Genomic DNA, 23,631 nt, shown 5'->3' on the forward strand with positions numbered 1-23,631 from the left:
TAGGCTACAACCACAATGCCGTTTTCCACGAATTGCTTTCGGTTTCTAGAATAATTATGATGGTCAATGTGGGCGGTCCGCTCTCGTCGCTGTTGGGCGGGGCTGTCGTGATCGCGCATGACGGCGACCAATCAGAGCTCGAGCTGCTCATGTTAACTCAGCTGTGCGGTGAGTCATCTGACAGCTGCTCGGGAATACATGCACTTGTTGAATCAGGGCCAATTCAGCCGGGAGGACAGAGGTTTTTCGTTCAGCTTTATGACATCTATGACGAACCCCTTGCAAATAAAAACACACTAAAGAGCCGACTGGACTAAATCGATTTTATAACCTCACATCACCGCAAGCTGCATTGCCAGGTGAGTTTCATTTTGAATCAGACTAAAGGCCAATTCACAACTAACAGACAATCGCCAACAAACGTTTTGTCGGATCAGTCAGTGTGTTACCGCTGTTGGCGTCGGTCGGGGTTTGTTTATATTATAACAATATGATGCTACAATAGAGCTTTTGTGCACCTGTCTTTCTTTTCACAAACCCACAGTAAGCGTGTGAATGGTGCTATTGAATCACACATGGGTTTTGTGCAGTGTTGTAGTGCACAGCAATGACGAACAGAATTAGCATTGTAGATTAATGGCTTGATTTGCAGAGCAGAAGAATCGAAGATCAGTTCTCTTTTGTTGCGTGTCAGTGATGTTTCCCAGCATATACCAGCTTTCTAATGGCCAGTTAACAGAAAAATGCATATTAATAATAACCTATAGCAGAGCACTTTAATGCCGTTCTTTGATATACACTGCTGTCACGACTAAAATATTTTTTTGTCACAACATCATATACACAAATGTAATGGTGTAGTGAAAAACATGTGTGGAGATATTTTTCCCCGACCGATAATAATTATTTGTAATGATTATGTTCAGTAACGAAAATGCAGAGTTTTTTTAATTATTGTTTTATTTCTGATTGAATAATTATAATAACATTAATGCTATTAATTTTCTGCAAATCTAAATTTTGTTTCATTTTAATTTTTTGGATTTCATTTATTTAGTTGCTTTGCATTTATTCCATTTATTGGTAGATCCAATTCTGAGGATCAGATTAGTGGTCAACTGATTATTGGTCTATTACTAATGTGTAATTACAGCCATGGAGTGACAGTAGGACATATTATACATTCGCCTACACAATATTTCCATATGCAGAGTGTATATATATATATAATAAAAAATATACATAATGCGCATTATATACACACAATATAACTTGGAATTGCAGGATGCAGCTCACATACAGTAATCCTGCAAAATGCACATACTGGTAACATTAAAAATTGTGGCTTCACATTTTATTTTAATAATGCATTTAGTAAAGAAGGAGGCAGCAAGCCGCCCACGTTGCGTTCTGTTTTGTGCCAAGCTTATGAGTGAAAATGTCACGCTGCCAGGAAGGGACAATCCCTCATGTTCCACAGATGACTACACCATTGTAGATATCAAAGCAAGCAAGCATTCAGTGTTTGTGGTTCTTGACATGTTTGCATTCATCTTCCCCCAGTTTGCGGCAAAGCTGGCACCGACAGTCATTTTTAGACCACTGTCGAGTGATGCTGTGACATTTAATGCCACCTTTGGCATGGGAACTTGCACTCTGGGTTGTGCAGATTTTGTTATTCTAGGGTCGTGGCTGGGTGTGGAGAGTGCCAGCTGTTGCACGGCCAGCTGTAGATGCATCCCTCCTCTTTCTGCGCAGCCTCACCTCAACACGTGGTTAATGGTTAATAACACATTGGTTTAGTCAAGCGTAAATGCACTCAAGAAATGTATCTCCGAATGACGCTCAAATCTAACCTGTCAACGCAGTAAATGCAATGACTCTAACTCAGAGACAGAGTATGTGATCTGCTGATATGCGAGTTACTGAGTCTTTTTGTTTGTCTGTTATCAGGACAGGTGTTTTGATGTCTGCACAGCGATTGTCTCTCTTGCCATGTCTGCGTACTGCCCTGATCTGCGGGGTTCTCATGCTGGCTGCTCTGACAGACTTAACCTCAGGTATGAAGATTTCCTTTCAGCACGCCACATCTTCCTCTTCCAGATAACCAGCCACTAACTTCTCTTGAAAGCTGCTTGTAAAGATAACCAAATTGTCATTTAAGCAATAATCACTTATGAAACTTTGTATACACTATCGTTCAAAAGTTTAAGGGTCAGTAGTATTTTTATGTGAAAGAGATGAATGCTTTTATTCAGCGAGGATGCATTTGGTTGATCAAAACTGACAGACTACTCCAGTTCCAAACCTGTTTTCAATATTGATAATAATGCTCAATTCTTGAGCACCAAATCATCATATTGGAATTATTTCTGAAGGATCATGTGACACTGAAGACTGGAGTAATGCATCACAGGAATAAATTACATTTTAAAATGTATTAAAACAGAAGATTGTCAGGGTTGGACAGAGCCTGATCATAATGATGTAAAAAGATTCACTGAAAGACTGAAATTTTTCATTATGATTACAATTATTCATTATTATATATTAATTATGAATATAATTATTAGTTTGTTATAATATTTTATTTATTTTTAAAAATTATTAATTATTGTCACTTATTATTGTAAAAATGTTCTCCACCAAAAGTCATGTTGTGCAACCAACATGCATAAAAAAACATAAAAAATAGCTAATTGTATCATAGATGCACTGAATGGTATAAAAGTTTCATAACCATAACAAAAAACCAACATGGGACTACATGAAAGGGCTGAAATTTACCTTGTGAAATTTCAAATTTTAATTTTTTTTTATTTTAAGGCAGGAATTGCTCGTACCCGATCATGCCCGAGCATGGAGGTTTCCGCTGTGAACCCTCTCCCTGTCGTGGTTTCCCTCAACAGAGCACCATTCGCTTCTTCTGCGAGCCCGGCTACACTCTACCCAAACGCCTCCATAAGTCAACATGTCTACGTGGGGAATGGCATCCGAAAGTGCCCCTCTGTATACCCCGACCAGGTAAGAGAAAATAAAAATAGAGATTTGCATATGCTTGTGCCCGAATACCTCGCCCAACTATTGCAATCCAACATTTTACCGTCTTTCGAAGTAAGAGACTTATGCAAAAGACTGGAAGCCGCGTATGCTGACAACTCAAACTCTTTCTTCTTGCATCAGTTTTTCGAAAGTTCTGCTTTCTTAATGAAGTAAATGTGTTGGAGAAAGGCATTACACAAGCAGAACCATTAATAAATGACCTAGATAAACCCCAGGCGCCCGGATGGGAAGTAAAGTCCTAAACCAAAGGGGGAGGGAGGGGGGAGAAACCATGATGCTGCATTCACTTCCTTGTCTGAGTTGAAACGTATCACGAGAGGAAACCAACTGCTTGAGCAGGAAGTTAGCAAAGTCACCAAACTAACCAGTATTATTTTTTTTCTGTGATGCATGTAAAGCCTTCGGAAAATGTTTGCATCATAGAATCCGAATCAAAGGATGTAAACCTGTCACTCAACCACTTATTCCAAAAAAACACTCCACATCCGGGCTTAATTTGCATGTCAGTACTTTTTCAAGCTCTTTGACGGAAATCTTTAAATGGTTTGCGTGTCTTGTTTTTTTTTTTAACAGAGATTCATGTCGGACAACAAGAAAAAATAGAGTCTATCCCAAGTGTGGCTACAACTGCCATTGGAGTGTCCATCTTCCTCTTAACAACAACAGCCTGTTTGGTCATCAAATCCCGTCTGCTCTCCTGCCGAACGCAACGGTATGTCATTTCACTTGTCCCAAAAGCAATGAAATGCACACAACGGTTAAAAAAAAGTTTATTTTTATTAAGCAAGAATGCATTAAACTGATTAAAAGTGACAGAAATCTTTTGTCACATTATAAATGTCTATAAAAATCTATCACGCTTTCCACAAAAATGTTAAGCAGCACAACTGTTTTCTTCATTGATAATAATAATGTTTCTTGAGCACCAAATCAGCATATTAGAATGATTTCTGAAGGATCATGTGACACTGAAAGGGATACTCCACTTTTTTTGAAAATAGGCTCATTTTACAACTCCCCCAGAGTTAAACAGTTGAGTTTTACCATTTTCGAATCCATTCAGCCGAACTCCGGGTCTGGCGGTACCACTTTTAGCATAGCTTAGCATAGATCATTGAATCGGACAAGACCGTTAGCATGTAAAGTTGTAAAGTTGCGATTTTCTAGGCTGATATGGCTATAGAGTATAGTTCCTAGCCATATCAGCCTAGAAAATCGCAACTTTACATTTTCCGTCGGTTTTAGTACACGATGTAACTACAGAAGAGTCAAGTTTTAAATAGGAAAAATATCGAAACTCTTTGGTCATTTTTTTGAGAGAGATGCTAATGGTCCTGTCCGATTCAATGATCTATGCTAAGCTATGCTAAAAGTGGTACCGCCAGACCCGGAGATCGGCTGAATGGATTCGAAAACGGTAAAACTCAACTGTTTAACTCTGGGGGAGTTGTAAAATGAGCCTATTTTCAAAAAAAGTGGAGTATCCCTTGAAGACTGGAAATTCAGCTTTGTTCAACAGTTTTACTGTTTCTTCTAGTTATTTACCTATAGCAGTTAATGAATCTGAAGTCTCGCACATTCAAAGAAAACGGCTTAATACTTCCATGTTGTGAAATAAGGTGGATCTCAACATCACATTAACTGTTGCATCTTTCTCATCAGGCGTTCCTCAGACCAGTTGGACCTTGTGGTGGATGGTTTACCTGTGTCTCTTCCCACATATGAGGAGGCAATCTACGGCAGTTGGGGCCAGCGACTCCCGCCGTTCCGTGGACCCACTCAGCTCCTATTGGCCCAGGACGCATCAGAACACAGTCCGCTGACTTCGCTCATACGGTCCGATTCGAATCGTTGCACCGACACAGCCAATCAGAGCACAGATAATTCGCCGCCACCTTACGAAGAGGTCCAATCAAGATCCAGAGACACTGGGAACGACAGTGACGAACGGGCTTTGCAAAGTGCACTTTCTGATGATAAAAACAACTAATTACTGGACTATACCTGAACTCGCCTTTAGCTTTTTGATTGTTCATTTCCTTGCACAGGAGTCCTTGTGACTTTTCTTTCAAACTTTGATTGTGGATTCATCCTTTTGTGGCTTAAAATACCAGTGAAAAACTGGTGCAGATGTTTTGAAACGACCTTACTGGTCAGATATATTTTGTGTTTCTTGGTGACCTGCTGCAATATAGATTTATGTCGACGTTTTCACTGGCAAGCTGAAGACGTGGCTATCACCTCCCCTCCGTGAGGGGAAACAAGGTGTTCAAGAGAACTTTTATGATTGATGAATGACTTTTATTTAATATTGTAGGAGGATGAGATGCTGTGTAGTTAACTTTTTAGGGGTGATGATTCCTTTTGACTGATACCTGACCTTTCACCTTATTTCAGTGTTTCTCAAAGCATTTGGATTGCTTATAGCCAGACTGAGATTTTGCCTGCTGACTGATGGATTGTATTTTATATATATATATATAAATATAAATAATTGTATTTTAATTCCTTCCACCTGAATAGATCTATCTGTTGTAAAATATTGCATAAACATGTAGAACAGAGGAACTGACTTGAAGTATGCTTGCTGAATGGACATTGAATGTTTGTATTTTTCAATTATAATTTTACGATATGTAACATTTACATCTTGTACATAATTCTGCACATAGTGTATGTAAAATTAATAATTATACATTTTTCAAACTTTATGAATGAAATATTTGCTATTAAAAATGTTTTTAAATCTTTCTAGGGTTTTTGAGTGGTGTTTAACATGTTTACTTTGAAGTTATCAGAGGTTGATCCTCCCTAAAACCAACATTGTCAGTGGTTTGTGTAATGGTGTGGTCAATAACAGTGGGTTTAACAGCTCTTAATAGTATCAAGCTTGTTAAAAGTTGTTTTCAAACTAGTTTGGGCACACAGATCAATGTTGGATTAGAAGCCAAAACCCATAAGAGGATATCATGAGGAATTTGTTTTATAGAAGCAGAAAAGGAGAGCAAGACACCTACACACTTACATTTGACCTACATAAACTTACATTTGACCTACTTCTGTGAATAAACTTGCTTTGGGCCTTTTTTTTTTCATAGTCAGTAGATCTTGTAAAGCTAAACCGGTTTCCTGATTCTGCACTCAAAGACAGCTATTCAAATAAGTTAAATCTAACATTTTTGGTTAATTTATTTTAATCTGGAGCAAACTTAGGTTAAACATTGCCTAACTGTTTGCAAAACTGTTCATGTTGCAAATTAGAGAGAGAGAGAGACATTTGGCAGTAGGCCCTGTCCCCATCTTGAGGTAAAGCGCAGTACTGCACACAAGTGCTGCTGTGAAAAACACGGGTGTTTTGGGTTTAATATTAAACACCCGAGTTGTTTTTGTGTTTAATATTAATCTCCATTAGAGATTGTTGGAGCAAAGTGTCTGCTCTTTGCTAAATAAGCAAAAAAAAAAAAAAAAAAAAATCTGTTATGCATTAGCCACATGATTTATAACTACGGAGCCCCCAAAGAGACATGGTGAAGGAAAAAACTGTGATGAAAGGAAAAGGTTTTTTTTTCTTTTCAAATGCACTAAGCCAGAAATCTCCACGTCATTACATACAGTTTAATTCATATTCATATTCAAAAGGTTTTTACAGAGTTTTTTTTTTTTTTTTTCGTCATTTACCTGGTTTTACATACGTTTTTTTTTCCTAAAAACGTGGTTAAAATGTATTTGTTTCTGTCAACTGAAATATTTTAGATTCCCTCTGTAGATTCATATAGTGACGAAAAGATATAGATCCAAAATTCCCTCTGTAAAAACTTGAATTTAAACTAAATGTTCTGGAAATGTGTGCATGTTATTCTTGCTTAATTAGAAACATTTTTTTTTTCTTGTTCGAGAAGCCGTCGCTCGGATATACGTCACAATATGGCAAGCAAAAAACGCAACCGTTTTAAGCAGTGTAGTGCAAGGTTTGCATGTATGCAATATGCAAATAGAAAAATTCCTCACCGCTGCATCCTGTATTTTTGAACTCATGATTATGTAAGACGGTCCCTTACAAAACATGTCCATCTATCTAGAAAATACATTTTATGCAATAAATATTGACTTGTGTGAAACACGAAAAAATTGACAAAGAAGTAGTTTTTAAATAATCAGGATGAATATGTGCTTTACAATATTTTGATGTCCGTTTGCAATAGTACACAGGTTTTGAAAGCATTTAAAATGTTTTATTTCTTTATCAGTCAATACAAGGTATACATACATTTGAAATAAATGATGCAAAAATACGCAAAGTAACATACACAAAAAGTCCAAGTAATCAGAACTGTCATCCATATGTGAATGGCATGCGTCTTATCTGACGCCATTTGAATAAGGCCCCTTGAGTCGTGTCTGTCCTCGCTACAGAAATCAGGGGAAAATATAACAATCACAGTCAACTGAAAAAAAGCACCACAACTAATCCTGTATGCCATCATTTAAAAAAATGTCTCTGCTGCATTAAAGGTGATCGAGAAACATCAGCAAATAACTAGACAGAAGATGATCGCTTGCTGTGAATGATTTCATGCCATTGACTGGCACATTTGTCATTTGCATCTCATATTATGATTCAAAAAGACATCAGACAAGGCTTTCAGTCAAATATGACTGCAGTGTCAACATCATAGCCTCTTTGAAAACCATTATAGATCATTCAACATACTGGAAAAGATACAAGAACAGAAAACAGTAATATTTATAGTTCAACACCAAAGACACATAGTATAGATTCACTTACAAGTTGTAATTGCAATAGTATATAAAATGCTTTATAAAAATCAGACGATCACTGATAGAGTATTTGTTGCGTTTGTCAGCTATGGCATCAGTGAATAATCTATTAACTAAAAAAAGCATAATCTCATCCACTCAAAATCAGCCTAACCCATGATTCTAGCACCAAACAGAACCATTGTAAGAAATCACCTCGTGAAGCTTCTTTCTGATAAACTTATAGTCAAGTGAGGTTATGCATGAAGTTATGAGATTTAAAGGTTTAGATTAAGGCTACAAGTGGTAGAACAACATGTTAACACTATTTCTAACATATCCTGACCAGTTTAGCTTCGATTTTTGCCCCCCTTTGGCCGCATTTGTGCTTTAGAAGAAACTGGACTGAACAGCAGAAAAGAGAAGTGACTGCAGAAGCATTATTTTTCAGAAATGTCGCCATCTACTGACAAATCTAAAATCAGGGTCTGCTGAGAAATTCATAAACAATGACTATATTAAACTAATTCTATTAACTAAAGTCTATTGTAACTACTCTTGATTAAAGTATTGGGGCCAAAAAAAATTATATATATATTGTGTGTGCGTGTCTGTGTGTGTGCGTGTATATATACTGTATATATATATATATACACATACAATAACATTTGAAGTGGATCAAAACCTTTCATCAAATTTATACATGAATTTTGAACAATACCCGTTCTTTGATTAACTTTTTTGATTCACTTCAAATGTTGACTACTGTGTGTATATATATATATACACATTTAAAAAAAAAAAAGAGAGATGGACATATGTAATAGAATGTTAGACCAATTATCCTCCTAGGTTTCGTGCAAAAAACATCACTCTCTGAAATACATGTTAAGTTGATACATGTTGAGCGAGAAGAGGGTTATTCATAACCCTCACTGTATTCGCTGAGAACCCTCCCACACTGTTCATTCTTCAAGTAAGGGATGGCATTGTTTCAGCAACAGGTCGCATTAAGTCAGGTGGGCGTGACAGGAAAGTGTCTCTCATGAGAGCTGTGTATGAGAAAACATAGCAAATGAGTTATCTTTTACAAATGAACTTGATCTTCAAAAGGACTTTTTTAAAATAACGCCACATACCTGCTGTATCACACAACGCCTGCACTCCACCCAGTAACGGGTCCCTGTCGGTCAAAAGCTGACTTCGCTTTTGAGGTGGAGGTTCAAATTCTTCCGGAGCATCGTCGGACAAGCCATTCTGCCATTCAAAAAAATATATATATATTTCACAATGAAACATTTTCTATACCAAGTGTGTTGTGTGAATACATTTTAAAAGGTGAAGGCCCACAAATAACAGATCAATCCTTTGTCTTTACCAGTAATGTGTGGCTAAGCAGAAACTGTTCCTCTATGGAGCTGCTCAACTGTTTCTTCTCCCATTTGGCAGCCAGAACAGGAATGTCATCTTCCTCGTCATCTTCTAAACATCTATTGTGGATACAGACATAGAATGGGACATTAAATATCGGTCTTATACACTACTGTTCAAAAGTTTGGGGTGAGTAAGATTTGTTTAAGAAATTAATACTTTATGCAGAAAATATGCATTAAATTAATCAAAAGTGACAGTAAATACTTTATAATGTTACCAAAGCTTTGTATTTAAAATAAATGCGGTTCTTTTGAACTTTCTATTTTTCAAAGAATCCTAAAAAAAAAAAAAAAAAAAAAAGAAGTGTTTCTTAAGCACCAAATCAGCATATTAGAATGATTTCTGAAGGATCATGTGACACTAAATGTTATCACTGAAGTTATGATGCTGAAAATTCAGCTTTGCATCACAGGAATACATCATTTTTTTTAAAAATATATTCAATAGAAAACAGGAATTGTAAATTGTAATAATATTTCACAATATTACTGTATTTTGTTCAAATAAATGCAGCCTTTGTGAGCATAAGAGACAACTTTCAAAAACATTTTAAAAATATCATCAGACCCCAAGCATGTTATCATAATTGAAACAACCAAACCATCTGAAAGCTCCTTTATCATCCTTACCGTTTCCTTGAAGTGTTTGTTATTATTTCTGAAGATGCAGCCATTTCACTCTGCGGCAGGAAGGTCAACTGGAAGTCATCATCCATGGAGATATATGGAGCTAGCATGTCCAAATCAAGCTCATCCATAGCCTGTCAGAGAACCAAAGCATTAAACACCACGTCTAAAACATCTCAGAAGGCATCTGAAAATCATTCTGAGAACTACCTCTGACTGTCCTTTCAGAGTTACGCTCTCTTCAGGTTTGAGGGTGAAGAACTTCTGTACCACTTCCATCTCCATGGGCAGCTCTTCAGCGGGGCTCTAAAACAGACCCTTAAACGTCAGATAAACCACTCAAACCAACAAAGACACCGAGACAAACATACAATCTCATACTTACTGCGGCAGGTGGAGAGTTGGAGGGCTGAATGTCGAATATTGGAGAAAGGAGCTGGCGGAGTTCAGGCGTACAGTAGTCCTGAGGGCATTCTGGGACACTGGTGGGACTAGGTGGACGGCAGAAGGACAACTCCACAACCTCTGTGAATAATAGGCAATATTAGAATTAGATTTTTCTAAGAATCCACAACCATATTGATTTTAGAGGACCCATCACAAACGTTTCTTTTCTGTAGGATGATTGCGAGCACCTGTTAGGGAAATGATAGCGTCTCCAGAGTGAGGTGCCAGCTGCAGTAACTCCTCTGGGTTCTCCTTCATCTGGAGGAAGAGATCTGCAGTGCTGCTCTCCTCCATGTCTGAATCCTCCTCCTCTTTCTCTTCCTCCTCCTCCTCCTCCTCCTCCTCCTCCTCCTCCAGCTCACTCAGCCTCTCAGCTTTAGGCTTTGGTTTCTCACAGGTCTGCTCCAATGAGAACACAACATCTGCCTCTTCCACGCCACTGCAAGAAAGAGAGAAACAAGAATTACTCATCCTTTCACACCAGGGTTATTATCGTTAACTAAAAATAAAACCATTACAATAATTGAAAAAAATTGCACTTTGAATTTTTTTTCAAGGTTTTCAAAGGTGAAAAAAAAACTTTTTTCAAGGTTTTCAAAGGTTTGCGTTTTCAGGCCCCTAAAACGCCATTGACGTGTAAATGAACAGCCAAATCACATAAAACCGCTTTCCATTTTTAGTCGCGTAAAAGGACACTTAAAATCAAAATTATTTTGTATAAAATAAATGTTTAGTTCAATACATTTGCTTTACAGTAAATTTAGACTTTAACTTTATTACACTTTCTTTTTTTTAAGCAGTTTTCACTTGTGATTCTTTGGATCACGGAACAAGGTTGGTCTCTTTTTAAAGCATTCATGAATTACAATCATTTAAGCTCAGATCAAACTCAAAAAGTGGGGTGACAGTTAACAGGTTAAACAACATTTCTAATAATTGTTTATTTTAAGTTAAATGACTAAAATGACTAAAACTTAAATTAAAAAATAAAAACTATTTAGACAAAAAAAGACTAATAAAAATGACAAAATTACAATAACAAACTAAAAATATAAAATATAAAAACAACTACTAATTCAAAATATTAATAAAAACAACAGTATATTAATGATATTAAAATGACACCAATTTACATTGGCCAAGCAATGATAGACAGTGATCTTAGCAAAAAAATAGGGCCCAAGAAACAGATGTTACACTGAGTCAGACTGAGCTACCTGAGGATAAAGTTGATGCAGACCACAGCCTCGGGTTGAGAGGTCCTGCTGTTGTAGAGGACAGTGGCTTGAGTCTCAGTCCAGACAAATCCTCCATTCTTAGCCAGAAAGCGGTATTGGCTGGTGCACACCTGGCCCTTGGAGAACACTGCAAGTACAGAGGAAAAGATAAGGAATTAGCTTAGCCTAATTTAGCATCGGTCATTTTTTCATTCTATAAAAGAAAACAACGTTATTATGGATATTGTCACAGAATTTTCAACAAATTAAGTTGACTGGTTGTGGAGTTGAGATTGAATGCATTGTAAAAACATATCACAGAAAAGAATGAAAAACTTACAGATGTTTAAACTCCTGGTCACATGGTCAAAATCAAGGGCGTGAAAAAACTCATAGGCAGACTGGCCAATCAGATCCTCAGGGTGGTATCCAACAAGCTCAGTGACTCTGTGAACAGAGAGCAGTCAATCAATATTTTAAGTCTCCTAACTTATAAAATACAATTTATTATAGCAATACACCAAAACATTTTTTTTTTTTTTTTTTTTTACCAAAACCAAAACTAAAGTTTTAGGAGCACAGTTCTAGGACCATAGTTTTTTGTGACAGCGCCACCTAGCCAGTTCAACTCCAAACAGAGGAGTCCTGATTAAATCTTCAAACAAACAGATGCAAAGACTAGACCCACGGAAATGATTCATTTTTTTATTATGGTTACATCTATCCGCAAGAGCGGATGCGGCCATTTTAATCTTAAATGTGTGTGGCTTTCGGTGTCAGCAGTCTCCGGTTATTTAGATGGGCAAAAACAGTTCATTGTGCTGCTGGATATTGTAAAATTGTTTTTGTTTTCAAATCATTTTAATTTATTAACGTAGTAACGAACACACTAGTTTGTAGCGCAATTGTTTTACCGTTTACTGCACTTTGTTAAATGTGTCACACATCAGCCACTCTACGGCTATTGAAGTCTTGCACATAAGAAAAACCCCCAGAAAAGTCTCTTTCCAAGAAAACTGAATTTAAAACCAGAATATAGGGGGCTCATATATTGAAAAGCTTCGGTTGTCGGTTATGGAAAAAACCCCTAAATGATCATATCTGATATGAACAACTAATCAGTAATTACACATTTGAACATCATGAACCATTTGACATGGAAGCAGTTAATGAATGAATTTGTAAGTAAATGAATTTGATTCAAGTTTTCTGCTGACTGATTCAGTGAGGATTTGTCATTCTGAATAAGCAACGTGTACATTTCTAAGTCTTTTATGAGCTGGTTCCTTTAATGAATCATTCAAACAGTCATTTGTTTGTTAATCCGACTACATTGTTCTTGCGTATGTGTTTGTGTCTTTATGTTTGCTTTTGCGTGAAGCTTGTGAGGATAATTCTTGTCATTATTTCAGTCTTTTTTTAATCTTATTATATTCAATTAAAACTGCAATTTCAAATTCACTGTTGTTGAGTCTGATCCCAACAGTGAGAGTATAAATATAAGTGCAAGCTGAGAGAAAAAGACAGGAAACTCGAGTCACATGCTTTCTCACACCATGAATGAAATCTGTCTTCAGCTGTCACACGTACACACTTTAAAAACAGCCAGTGAGAATAAAACGTCATCAGCTACAAGGCTAATTATGTTTGCAGATTGACTGAGTAATGATAGATTCGCTCGCTGTACGTGTGACTAGATTAACCCGTGAGTAGGAAGGTGAATTTGGACACCTTACAGGCTGCTTCATAGAGGTAAACAGAGCACACTCCAACACAGAGAAACTCTGCTGACCCTCTGGAGTCATCCGACACTTGGTCATGAGATATTTGAACTTTCATGACCTTTGAGAGTGTGCTGCATACATCTAAGAGATTTCTGCATTTCTAAACATCTTACCGTCCGTCACACTGTGTGAAAGTCAGGTCCATGTTATGGCGTGTGAGGAAAGTGCTGCTGTCCAGTGGGAATTCAACGCTGGAAGGGTGAGGAATGGGCTCGCACAGCAATGTCAGGAAGCTGCCAGCAGGGAACAAGTTCTTTTCATCACCGCTGAACGTCTGAATGTGTCCTGTGCAATGAAGGACCTGGAGAAGACATGAATAAAAATAATTTGAAATGATAAACTTAGTCCAATCTGCACTTTGGATTAATAAAGCAAGAATGCATCAAATTGATAAAAAGTGACAGTAAAGGCATTTAAAATATTAAAAAGAATCCATATCAATCAGTATAACATCTGACATGAACATTCCTTGCCGCTAAAGCCTTTCATGCTGCCATTATCCTCTGAGGTTCAGAGGAATTTCCATCACAGCAATAAATTACATTTTAAAATAGATCATATAAAAAATTTTTTTAAATTGTAATTTTATTTTACGATATTCATGTATTTTTGTTCAAATAAATGCAGCCTTGGTGAGCATTCAAAAACGTATATATTCTGAGTTCAGAAAGTTTACAACTGTTTGTTCATTTCTCAACAAAATACAGATGCCAAATATGAAAAACACAATATTGTGTAACATGATGTGCGAAACAAGCTGGACTAGTGCCTTCTGTCTTGGCACTGAATGTAGTTGGACCTCTGCCTTCTGTGTATTCGTGTCCTGTTTTATGCACTCATGGGACCTCAACAAAGAGCCAAGCTGATGTGAAGCTGTAATTCTGATACAGCCCTGCATACCACTCAGAGCAATCTACACGCGCTAAAGATAAGCTAACAGGTGCTGCGTATGAAAATAGCAAAAGGAAGTCCAACACCAATATTGATTAAACCATGTCACTCCATCAAATTTTCTATAAAAACAAAACTGGTGCACATGGACACACACTGTACATTTGCTATTCTGTGAGTATGGATGAAGCTTGGGTCATTTACAGACCCCTTCTTCCTACAGTTTCCTGTCTTAACACATTAAAAAGTGTGTCCATGGATAAAAAACACACCCTTTTTTAACAATATTTACAGTTTGTGTACCTTCCAGTTTGCAGACTTGATATTAACTGTTCTTCCCGTGTGGGTGAGTGTGCTCTTCATCCGAAGGAAAAAATTATGTTCAACCGACTTCTCTGTCTTTTTCTTTGAAATACCTGAGGATGAAAAATTCTCCTGGTCAGTCCCAAACATGTTCAGTAACACATAAGTCTTCATAAAATAATTCAATAAACAGTAGGTCACTGCATAGCAGCTAAAATCCAGCCCAAAAATATCCTTTGGGCAAGAAATCTTTTATTACCTGGTCTTGTGGTGAGGATCTCTCGCAATTCTTCTTGGTCACAGGGATGAACAAACTCATACACACTCTGTCCAAGCAGCTCCAGCTGTACAACACCACATCAAAATAATCAGGAATTTAAAATGTCTTCAAAACAATACCATGACACTAGAGACATGATTTAAAACAAAAAGAGAAAACATTTACATTTATGTATTTTGCAGATTAATTTATCCAAAATAATGTCAACTTTTTTTCACTTTAATTTTATTCCATTTACTATTTTTTTTTCTTCATTTTTTCCATTTACTTTAATTATTGTTTGGAATATGCATTTGACTGACTCCCAGAAATTAATCACCTGAACTTAGATGAACTCTATAATTGCATTTCAAAGAGTGAATATAGGTCATCTGTATAAGATTTCATGACCTTTCCATCAAGTCACCCAATACTATCATACTTTAAATGCCTTCACTGTAACAAAATTATTTAGACAACTAAAAATACAATTAAGAGATAATATTTTACTATATCTTATAATAATATAACATTACATTACATTATAAACTCGTTCAGTGTCATGTCTGTTGGATTTCAGCACTAATCAATCTCTTTTATCATTGCATCAATACTAACCTAGATAAAAACAAAAACTCAAGAGCTCAAAAGCACACTAGACTGCATGTGTTCCCTCAGGAATGGATCTATTCTAAGGGGTCTGGTCACACACGTAACCAGAACATTATGCCTCGAACCACAGGGGAGGAATCCAAAGTGACAATATTCTTGAGCCATGTGTTACTCCACTACATGTTTGAATGCTTCACATTGTGAAATTCACACTGAGGTTTTTATGCAGTACTTCAATATGTAGGGACGACACTCACCTGTGTTATGCCGATGTATTTGCTGACACTCTCCGAGAGGAAGATCATGTCTCCTTCCTCGGTCATCACCAGAATAAAGCCAGCCAGTGCCTGCTGATAAAAGCCATCAGTGGGATTCTCCGTTTCCTCCGTCTTTTTTTCTGTCGGCCCTGCTGGATGCGACAAGAACCAAATATTAGCACTAGCATATATTTGCCAAAGGAAAAGTATTTGAACATGCTCCAACACAAACTAAATACACTCAAGTTTTAGTATTTTAAATACTAAAAACTTAAATACTACCCCCCCCCCACCTCAACCTTTTCTACCATCAACAACCCCCAGCATTATTATATTTATGCACTTATTACTGACATTTAACATTGTTTTCCCCCGCTGTCAAACTATTAAAACAGAACCGAGACCCATTTTTGGGTTTTGAGCAACCAATTGAGGATCACAGATACACATCATACAATTTCCTGGTTGATATCAGCAGAACCCACCGGATTGGATCAAGCGGTTCATGCGCAGATAGCTGAGCGCCACCCTCATGATGGCAGCTTTGTCCAGGTGGGAGGCGATACGTCGTGGAAGGGGTAGTGAGTGTGCCAGCTCGTAAAACACCTCAGTCTCCTGGCTCCTCCTACAGCGCGCCGCGTCACGAGAACGCACCTTCCGCTGCTCCAAACTGGGCCTAAATAAGGAAAAACAAGAAAAACAAACTTATTTAACATCCAAATTCAGAATATCCAATCCTTGTCAACAAGCAAAAGTTTAGAAAATAACGTTTTTGCAATGACATATCTTTGCATAAAGCTTTTTTAATTTGTGGGAGGTTTTTCTTCCCAGAGTTTTTCTTCATCTAAAATTAGGACATCAACAGAAAAAAACAACAACATTGCGTCCATCTTACATCTTTGCTCTCTGTTCCTCCTAAAATATGTCCCAGCTGTAATTGGTGTGTTCTGGTGCTCCGTATATCCTAGTCTTACCAAAAGAGAGTCCAAGATAAACTTTTTAAAATGAAGGGGGGAAAAGCCCTCACTCTGTGCCTTTCACTCCCGTTCCCCTCCTCCACATGCTTTAAGTATGTAGAAGAACTCGCTCAGAAGGTCGTTTATGACATTAAAGCCTGTCCCACAGCCCTCCCCCTGGCTTCCTATCTGACAGAGGCCCTCCCAGCCCCCCTCAGTCTGTGACCTCCTTTGTGCTCTGAACAGGACTGAACTCTGCCATTACAAAATGACAGTTGCCAAACTCTCAGCACAGACTTTATGAACAAAGAACATAATTAAAGCACAACTATCAGCACCGATTTATTGTGTTATTGTAATTCATGTAATTTTTTAGGTAAAACTGAGTTAAAAAAAATTCTGGATTCTTTGATGACTATCAATTTAATGCATCCTTGCTGATTAAGTTAATTTCTTCCAAAACTGACTCCAAACTTTGATAATGACTTTTTTGGGGGGGCATAGTCCAGCACTGTATTCCTTTATATATAAGTTACAGCGCTGGATTAACCTTTCTGCTGCCAGAACATAATTAGCAAGCCTACCGGCATTGATTTATTGCGTTATTGTATTTCATGGTGCAGTAAACAGGACAGAAATGTGCACAGCATGTCTGCCCAATCTGGGCTTCAGCCACACGGTTTCATTTGGCACGTAGTCTGTGGTCAGTCAAGTCAGACTCTGTGCACTTTGGTAAAGAAAAACATTCCTCTCCCAAAACATACTCGAAAGACGTGTAGAGTACTAAAATACATCAACACACAGGAATAAGTCTGTATAATGACTCAATCAGGATTAGGGTTGTAAAATTCCAGGAATTGTCAAAGCTGCAAACTTTCCATAGGAATATATGGGAATAACGGGAATAAACTGGAACTTTGCAAAATTGCAGGTTAACCAATAACCGGGAACTTAAAAAAAACATCTTGCGGCATATTCTTGGTTAACACAACCAGATTTAATGCAAATTCAGTTGAATTTCTATGCTGCACATTTCTCAATCACATGCACACAACATACAGCAGGGCTAATGCGGCCACACCCCCTGCATGCACTGTGCATTCCTCGATCACATGCACAGATCATTTCTAATATCCTGGGGCATCATTTATACAATGTGCATATACATAGATTTGAACAGAGTGTGTGTATGCTAAAATCCACGGCAACGTTATAGTATTTATAAAAAAAAAGTCTTTGATGTGGGAAAAGTGCTTAGCGCCACATCAGGGTCAGAGGGTTTAAGCAGACGTACACACTTTTCCTAATGGCAGAGAGTCGGAGTATGGTAGGTATTTGGAAATGTAAGCAATTCTTACTGCTCGCCATTCTCAAGTAAAGGATTTAGACGTTGACTGGTGCTCTGTTATATATTCAGATGCACACAATTTCAATATAATTTGTGATTTATACATTTCACATATGAAAGAGCGACAATTATTTGTGTGCGTACATTTGTTCTCTGAATCACGTGCGCACATTGGAGAAATTATCGTAAGATCAAATGTAGGATGGTTTCTACATAAAATTTTATAAATGAAGTCCCTGGTCCCTTTGGAATCACAGGACATTTGACTTTTTTGAATATTTCCAAAATTCCCCAGCTTAGCCTAACTTCCCTGAAGCTTAAGTTTCCAGAAATGTACAGGCCCTTTGCAACTTGCACCGATATGAAAATTTTGGTCGATACCGATAACCGATAATTCTTTATATTTGAAAGCCAATAACAGATATATTGGCCGATAAATCTAAATCCAAATTTTTTAATCCTGATTACAAAAACAAGTCTCACCATTAAAAGCCATGTCCCAAGCACACAATTATAATGTAATCATAATTTTATGTAGCCTATATGACACTTGCGGTGCACATGTTGCACTTAAGTGTATTTTCCCATTTGAAGTGATTTAAATCATATTTAAAACCATCATGGCAACCAGTGAGCATCTGAAGTGTCTCAACTGAAGGAAATAATCCATTATTTATCGGCTTTTAATATATCGGGTAAATTTTTTAATCGGGACAATTAAAAATGAACATATATCAGCGGATACTGATATGGTGGCCTATCTGGCATCCCTATTTGCAACCCTAGTCAGGATAAACATAAACTGTCATGTATCACCGTCCAGGATCAAAACGACTATTTGTAACCATATGACTAATAAAACAACGGGGCATAAAACCAACCAAATAAAAAAATATATTATTGCAATCTCAATTCAAAGACCCACACAATCTTATTCCTAAATGTCAACAATTCGGCTACATCTATCTTTAAGAGAGCAATTATCATTTATAGGTATGGAACAGTTTCACAAACCTTATTTTCAAACACACACACATTATTTCTGTTACAATAATTAAAATTATCACAGAAGAGAGATAATTAGAAGTAAATTATCAAAATAGAGTAAATCACCTTTTGAATTGGGATCTCTATTTTAAACAAACAAAAAAATGTGTTATTCTCAATTTATTCAGAATCATGCAGCTCTATAACCATATAAACACAGCGATCGCGGTTTATGAAAAAGGAGCACTGAAGAACAGATCTGGTGATAATCATCTCACAGAAATGTTATTCTAACTTCAAAACATAAAACATTCAAATATAGAGTATATAGAGTTAAGCAGAACAAGCAATGGAAAACTGCCAATGCTAGCATGTTGTTTTATGCATCTACACACACATTTAACAAGCTTTAAACAAACATTTTGCAAGTCTTTATTTCACCAATAAAACAGGATTTTATTGTAACCAGCAATAATCTGAACATAAAACACTGAAAGTCAAATATTACGCAATAAAACACCTTTTTGTTCTTTGTGTGATAAAAAAACAACTGATTACTATGATGATCCTTGTATAAAACATAAATCTTGTCAAGATGAAACTCAGTCAACATACATTAGGTAAGAACAAAAAGCGAAATATCTGAGACAAGCTGAAGCAAGGCCCAGCATCAAATTTCAAGCCCCAGGCGAGCACATCTGATTCCACAAGAATCCGCTCTCAGCCGGTGGTCACTGTGGGAGAAACTCGTACAGAATGACCATTCCAAACACCTTCAGCAACCCCTTCTAAAAATAACTCACAGAAAGAGCTCACCCATCACATTCATGACAACACTGGAGATTATTTGTTCTGTGGGACAGTTTAAAAAAAAAAGAAAGAAAGAAAACGGTTTTAATTTAATTACCCTTTTGGGCTTTGCATATTCTGGGAATGTATTAGTAGGATAAACTGGTTGTACTGCACATTGCTAATCCAATCTGTGAGTAATAAGATCTAGAGAGGGAATTATATTTAAAGTCCTCAAATCCATCCGAGATAAACCTAATCATAACGACGAACAGTTTTAAGTCGACTATCTGAATGCTAAACAAATCTACTTCATATTGTACATTATAGGCTATTGTTGAGAATGTGATGTCTAATCTTTTTTTAAACAAGTGTTTTATGCTCACCAAGGCTACATTCAGTTGATCAAAAACAGTAAAAACAGTAATATTGTTAAATATGCTGATTTGGTGCTAGAGACAATTCTTATTAATTATCAATGTTGAAACTGTTTTTTAAAAAAAAAAAGAATTTTGATTAATAGAAAGTTTAAAAGAACCGCATTTAGTTGAAATAGAAATCTTTCGTGACATTATAAATGTCTTCACTGATACTTTTGATCAATTTAATGCATCCTTGCTTAAAGGATTAGCATTCATTTCTTTCAAAACTGACCCCCAAACTTTGATAATGATTTTAAAAGCAGTGCACGCAGTCTTGTGCCAAAGCTTCAATAAACAAATGCAGGAACACTGTGTCCTTCGGCCACGTCACAACAGTCAAGCCCATCCCTTCTGGTGTTTGGATGGCTAGGGATTTACAGCGAGTGTTATTATGTATTCTGGTAAAATATCAACACCACATATCAGCGTAGGCGGGACTGGAAGTGCAACCCATCCCAGCCCGTTCAAATGAACTCCTCTGAACCTCACAGGATAACGGCTGCCATTAGTCGGGAGGAATGTTCACATCAGATGTTATACTGATTGATATGAAACTGGTGGTACATCAGGGTATGAATATGAAGCTGTATGACCTGTGACATTTACACTAGATAACATTCCCTATAACTATTTCTACACTGACCTACACTACAGGTCAACCTTCCTGATCCTTGCAAAGCATCAAAATCAACGTGCCCATATCATCCATAAGAGAAAATGTTTTGAGAGGAACACTTTTTTCTTTGTAAACTTAATGCAGTAGATTTACTTAATTGTAAACAGAAATCTAGATGAACATCTCTTTTTACACTAACGTTCAAATGTTTGAGGCCTGTAAGATTTTTAATGTTATTAAACTTTCTTATGTTCACCAGGACTGCATCAATTTGATCAAAACGTATGGTAAAACAGTAATAATGTGTAATATTATTACAATTAAAAACAACTTTTCTATTCAAATATTATTAATAATGTAATTTATTTTTGTGATTTACAACAGTCTTCAGTGTCACATGATCCTTCAGAAATCATTCTAATATGCTGATTTGGTAATCAGGAAACATTTGTTGTAACAACAGTTGTGCTACCTAATATTTCTGAGGAAACCATGATTTAAAAAAAAAAAAAAAAAAAGATTCTTTGATGAATAGGAAGTTTATCATAACAGCATTTATTTAAAAGTTTATTTAAAATAAAATAAAAATCCTTGCAAAGCAACAATATCAATGTTTCCATATGAGAAATGTTCTTGAGAGTCTGTTTTCTCATATTGGTTGCTTCAGGAACACAGTGTTCTCTTTGCAAACTCTTAGAGGATATGCAGTCAATTTGCAGCAGATATTCTTTATTGTCACTTGTCAACGCCGTGGTTCAAGTCAGTTTGTCAGACAAGAGCCATGGGATGTTTGTTTTCTAATAAGATTGCTTCTGTAAGACTCTTTGGACTCGTTCCAACTGCAGTTCCCTGTACTGACTGAGCGAGAGGTTCAGCGAAGTTCGTTTGAACGGTGATGGGAGGGGGTGACTATGGGAGCCATGCCAAGAGTAAGGTTGAACACAGGCTGTAAGACAACGGAGAACAAAATGTACTCAGGACTATTTACTTCATTCTGAAAGTGTTTGCATCATTTCCTTCAGATATGTAGGTTGCTGACAGAAATAAGTTTGGGAAGTCTTGCGGTGTTATGTGCAGTACTCCTTTTTAAAGAGCATTTTGATCATACCTTTTTGAAATATTATGTAGCTTTAAGCTTCATAACTTACTTTACATTAAGTGTCTTTTTACTACTATGTACTAACATTTAAATTGATACAATGCCTGAATGTAATTACATCTGTAATTAACATCTGAACACGATAAGTACATTGTACCAAACAATAAATGTATTTTTGATTCAAGTACATAACACATAATTAAACACATATCCTATTAGCCTAATTAAAATTGTTTAGAGAAGACATTATGCTCAGCTAATGAAAGATTAAAGTTAGTTATGTTAGTTTTAATCAAATATATTAAGCTACAATGTCAAATACTTTTACTAAGGAACTTACAGTCTTTTGCATAAAAGGGGACAACAGAAGTTGATGTTTTGGCACAGACAAAACTTCCATTTTTAGCCCATCTGATGAGAGATACATTTACTTTTGATGGATTTCTAAGCATTATTTCAATAACCTTATATATATATATATATATATATATATATATATATATATATATATATATATATATATATAAGGTAAATTCATGCAATTTGGTCACTCTTTGACAGTCATATTAATGTCAATAATTGACACAATTTACCTGAAGTCACCCTTTATGTATCCTTACACCACTAAAAGAGCTCAGTGTTGGCCAGATTTCTTAATGAAACATCAACCATTATAAACAAACAGCTTATGATGATGATATGGATTGTGCATGATTGTAGTATCCTAGAACAAAGTAGTAGCACCATTAAAGGTCCTATATTGTACACCTTTCTGAAGTTTTATTTTAGGTTTTGATGTCCTTAAGAATATATATTTGCGGTAAGTTACTATAAGTACCAAAAACCATCTCAATATATTTTTTTGATAAAAGCCAGGAAATTTCATTCTTGACAATATGGGACCTTTAAATGACTTTATCATTCTTATGACTGAGTAAACAAACCCCAAGAACATTGCCTTCACTTCAAGCAGTTTTATTGACCATGTGGTCCTAAAGACCACTAAGGTCCTGTTTTTATTGTCTACAGACATTACTAAAACACTGCTGGAACAAAAAAATATAAATTTAAGAGTTCAATGCCTCTAGTTGATTATTATAAATGGTATATTTGGTATCTGTATACAATAAAATCGATAGCCTATTGTCTTTACAAATATGATAAAAACAAACCAAATCAAGCGCAAAACCCACTCAAAAGCTCACATCAAGATAGATATGAAAATTATAAAACGGATCTATTTCTATGAACTAACACCAGAACCAATAAATATCTATGACCGACTGCACGCTGATGAGGCCATGCATGCATCCATCGACTGGAGGAACCCATTTCCCCTTTTATCCCTTATTATTAAATCCATACGCCATACCTTCTATGAAGGCTTTTGGAAGATAAACGCCTTAACTTACCCTTTCATCGCAGAGTTCACCATCTCTCAAATGAAATCACTGCAAATCCGAGTTTTGAGTTCTGTATCTGTAAAGCTTGAATGGACGGCAGACGTCGTCTCGTCTGCTGCTTGTTGTTTATCTCTGTTCTTCTGATCTGAAGAGGCTCGACTACTAACCTTTGAAAAAGAGCTGCGTGTCAAAATAAAAGTCACGGCGGGCACGAGCAATCATAACAAACAAAATGATCGTCGAATGGGTCTGATATGAACATTGGTAAAATAGGTCTGGTTTCACAGACCGGGCATAGATTAAACCAGGATTAAGCCTTTAATTAGGACATTTAAGTAGCTTTTATAAAAAGTGCCTTAG

The 23,631-nt window shown here is 36.5% G+C and overlaps 2 protein-coding genes across 6 annotated transcripts; one reads left to right on the top strand and one right to left on the bottom strand.

Moving 5' to 3' along the window:
- The first annotated feature begins 183 nt into the window (after positions 1-183).
- On the top strand, positions 184-5,813 carry LOC311091161 (sushi domain-containing protein 6). 2 transcript variants are annotated; one of them, XM_084126952.1, is made up of 5 exons: positions 184-359; positions 1,954-2,060; positions 2,827-3,024; positions 3,637-3,775; positions 4,726-5,813. In XM_084126952.1, the coding sequence occupies exons 2-5, from the start codon at positions 1,967-1,969 to the stop codon at positions 5,051-5,053; spliced, it is 759 nt and encodes a 252-aa protein (XP_083983078.1). In that variant the 5' UTR covers positions 184-359; positions 1,954-1,966; the 3' UTR covers positions 5,054-5,813. The 2 variants fall into 2 exon arrangements, with proteins under 2 accessions (XP_083983078.1, XP_083983079.1); XM_084126953.1 differs by having other exon boundaries at positions 2,831-3,024.
- A 1,460-nt stretch (positions 5,814-7,273) lies between these two features.
- hif1al (hypoxia inducible factor 1 subunit alpha, like) lies at positions 7,274-23,430 on the bottom strand. 4 transcript variants are annotated; one of them, XM_084125352.1, is made up of 15 exons: positions 23,281-23,430; positions 16,137-16,327; positions 15,652-15,800; positions 14,783-14,867; positions 14,524-14,636; positions 13,443-13,630; positions 11,886-11,992; positions 11,546-11,693; positions 10,517-10,767; positions 10,267-10,406; positions 10,092-10,187; positions 9,885-10,015; positions 9,200-9,311; positions 8,961-9,078; positions 7,274-8,873 (listed from the first exon to the last, which is right to left on the bottom strand). In XM_084125352.1, exons 1-15 carry the CDS (start codon positions 23,301-23,303, stop codon positions 8,794-8,796), a joined length of 1,932 nt encoding a protein of 643 aa, XP_083981478.1. In that variant the 5' UTR covers positions 23,304-23,430; the 3' UTR covers positions 7,274-8,793. The 4 variants fall into 4 exon arrangements, with proteins under 4 accessions (XP_083981478.1, XP_083981477.1, XP_083981480.1 ...); XM_084125351.1 differs by having other exon boundaries at positions 15,652-15,803; XM_084125354.1 differs by lacking the exon at positions 23,281-23,430 and adding an exon at positions 16,547-16,726.
- Between the last annotated feature and the right edge of the window lie 201 nt (positions 23,431-23,631).

The sequence above is a fragment of the Abramis brama genome (genome assembly GCF_963993115.1).
Source record: "Abramis brama genome assembly, chromosome: 10".
In the NCBI taxonomy this organism is placed as follows: domain Eukaryota; kingdom Metazoa; phylum Chordata; class Actinopteri; order Cypriniformes; family Leuciscidae; genus Abramis; species Abramis brama.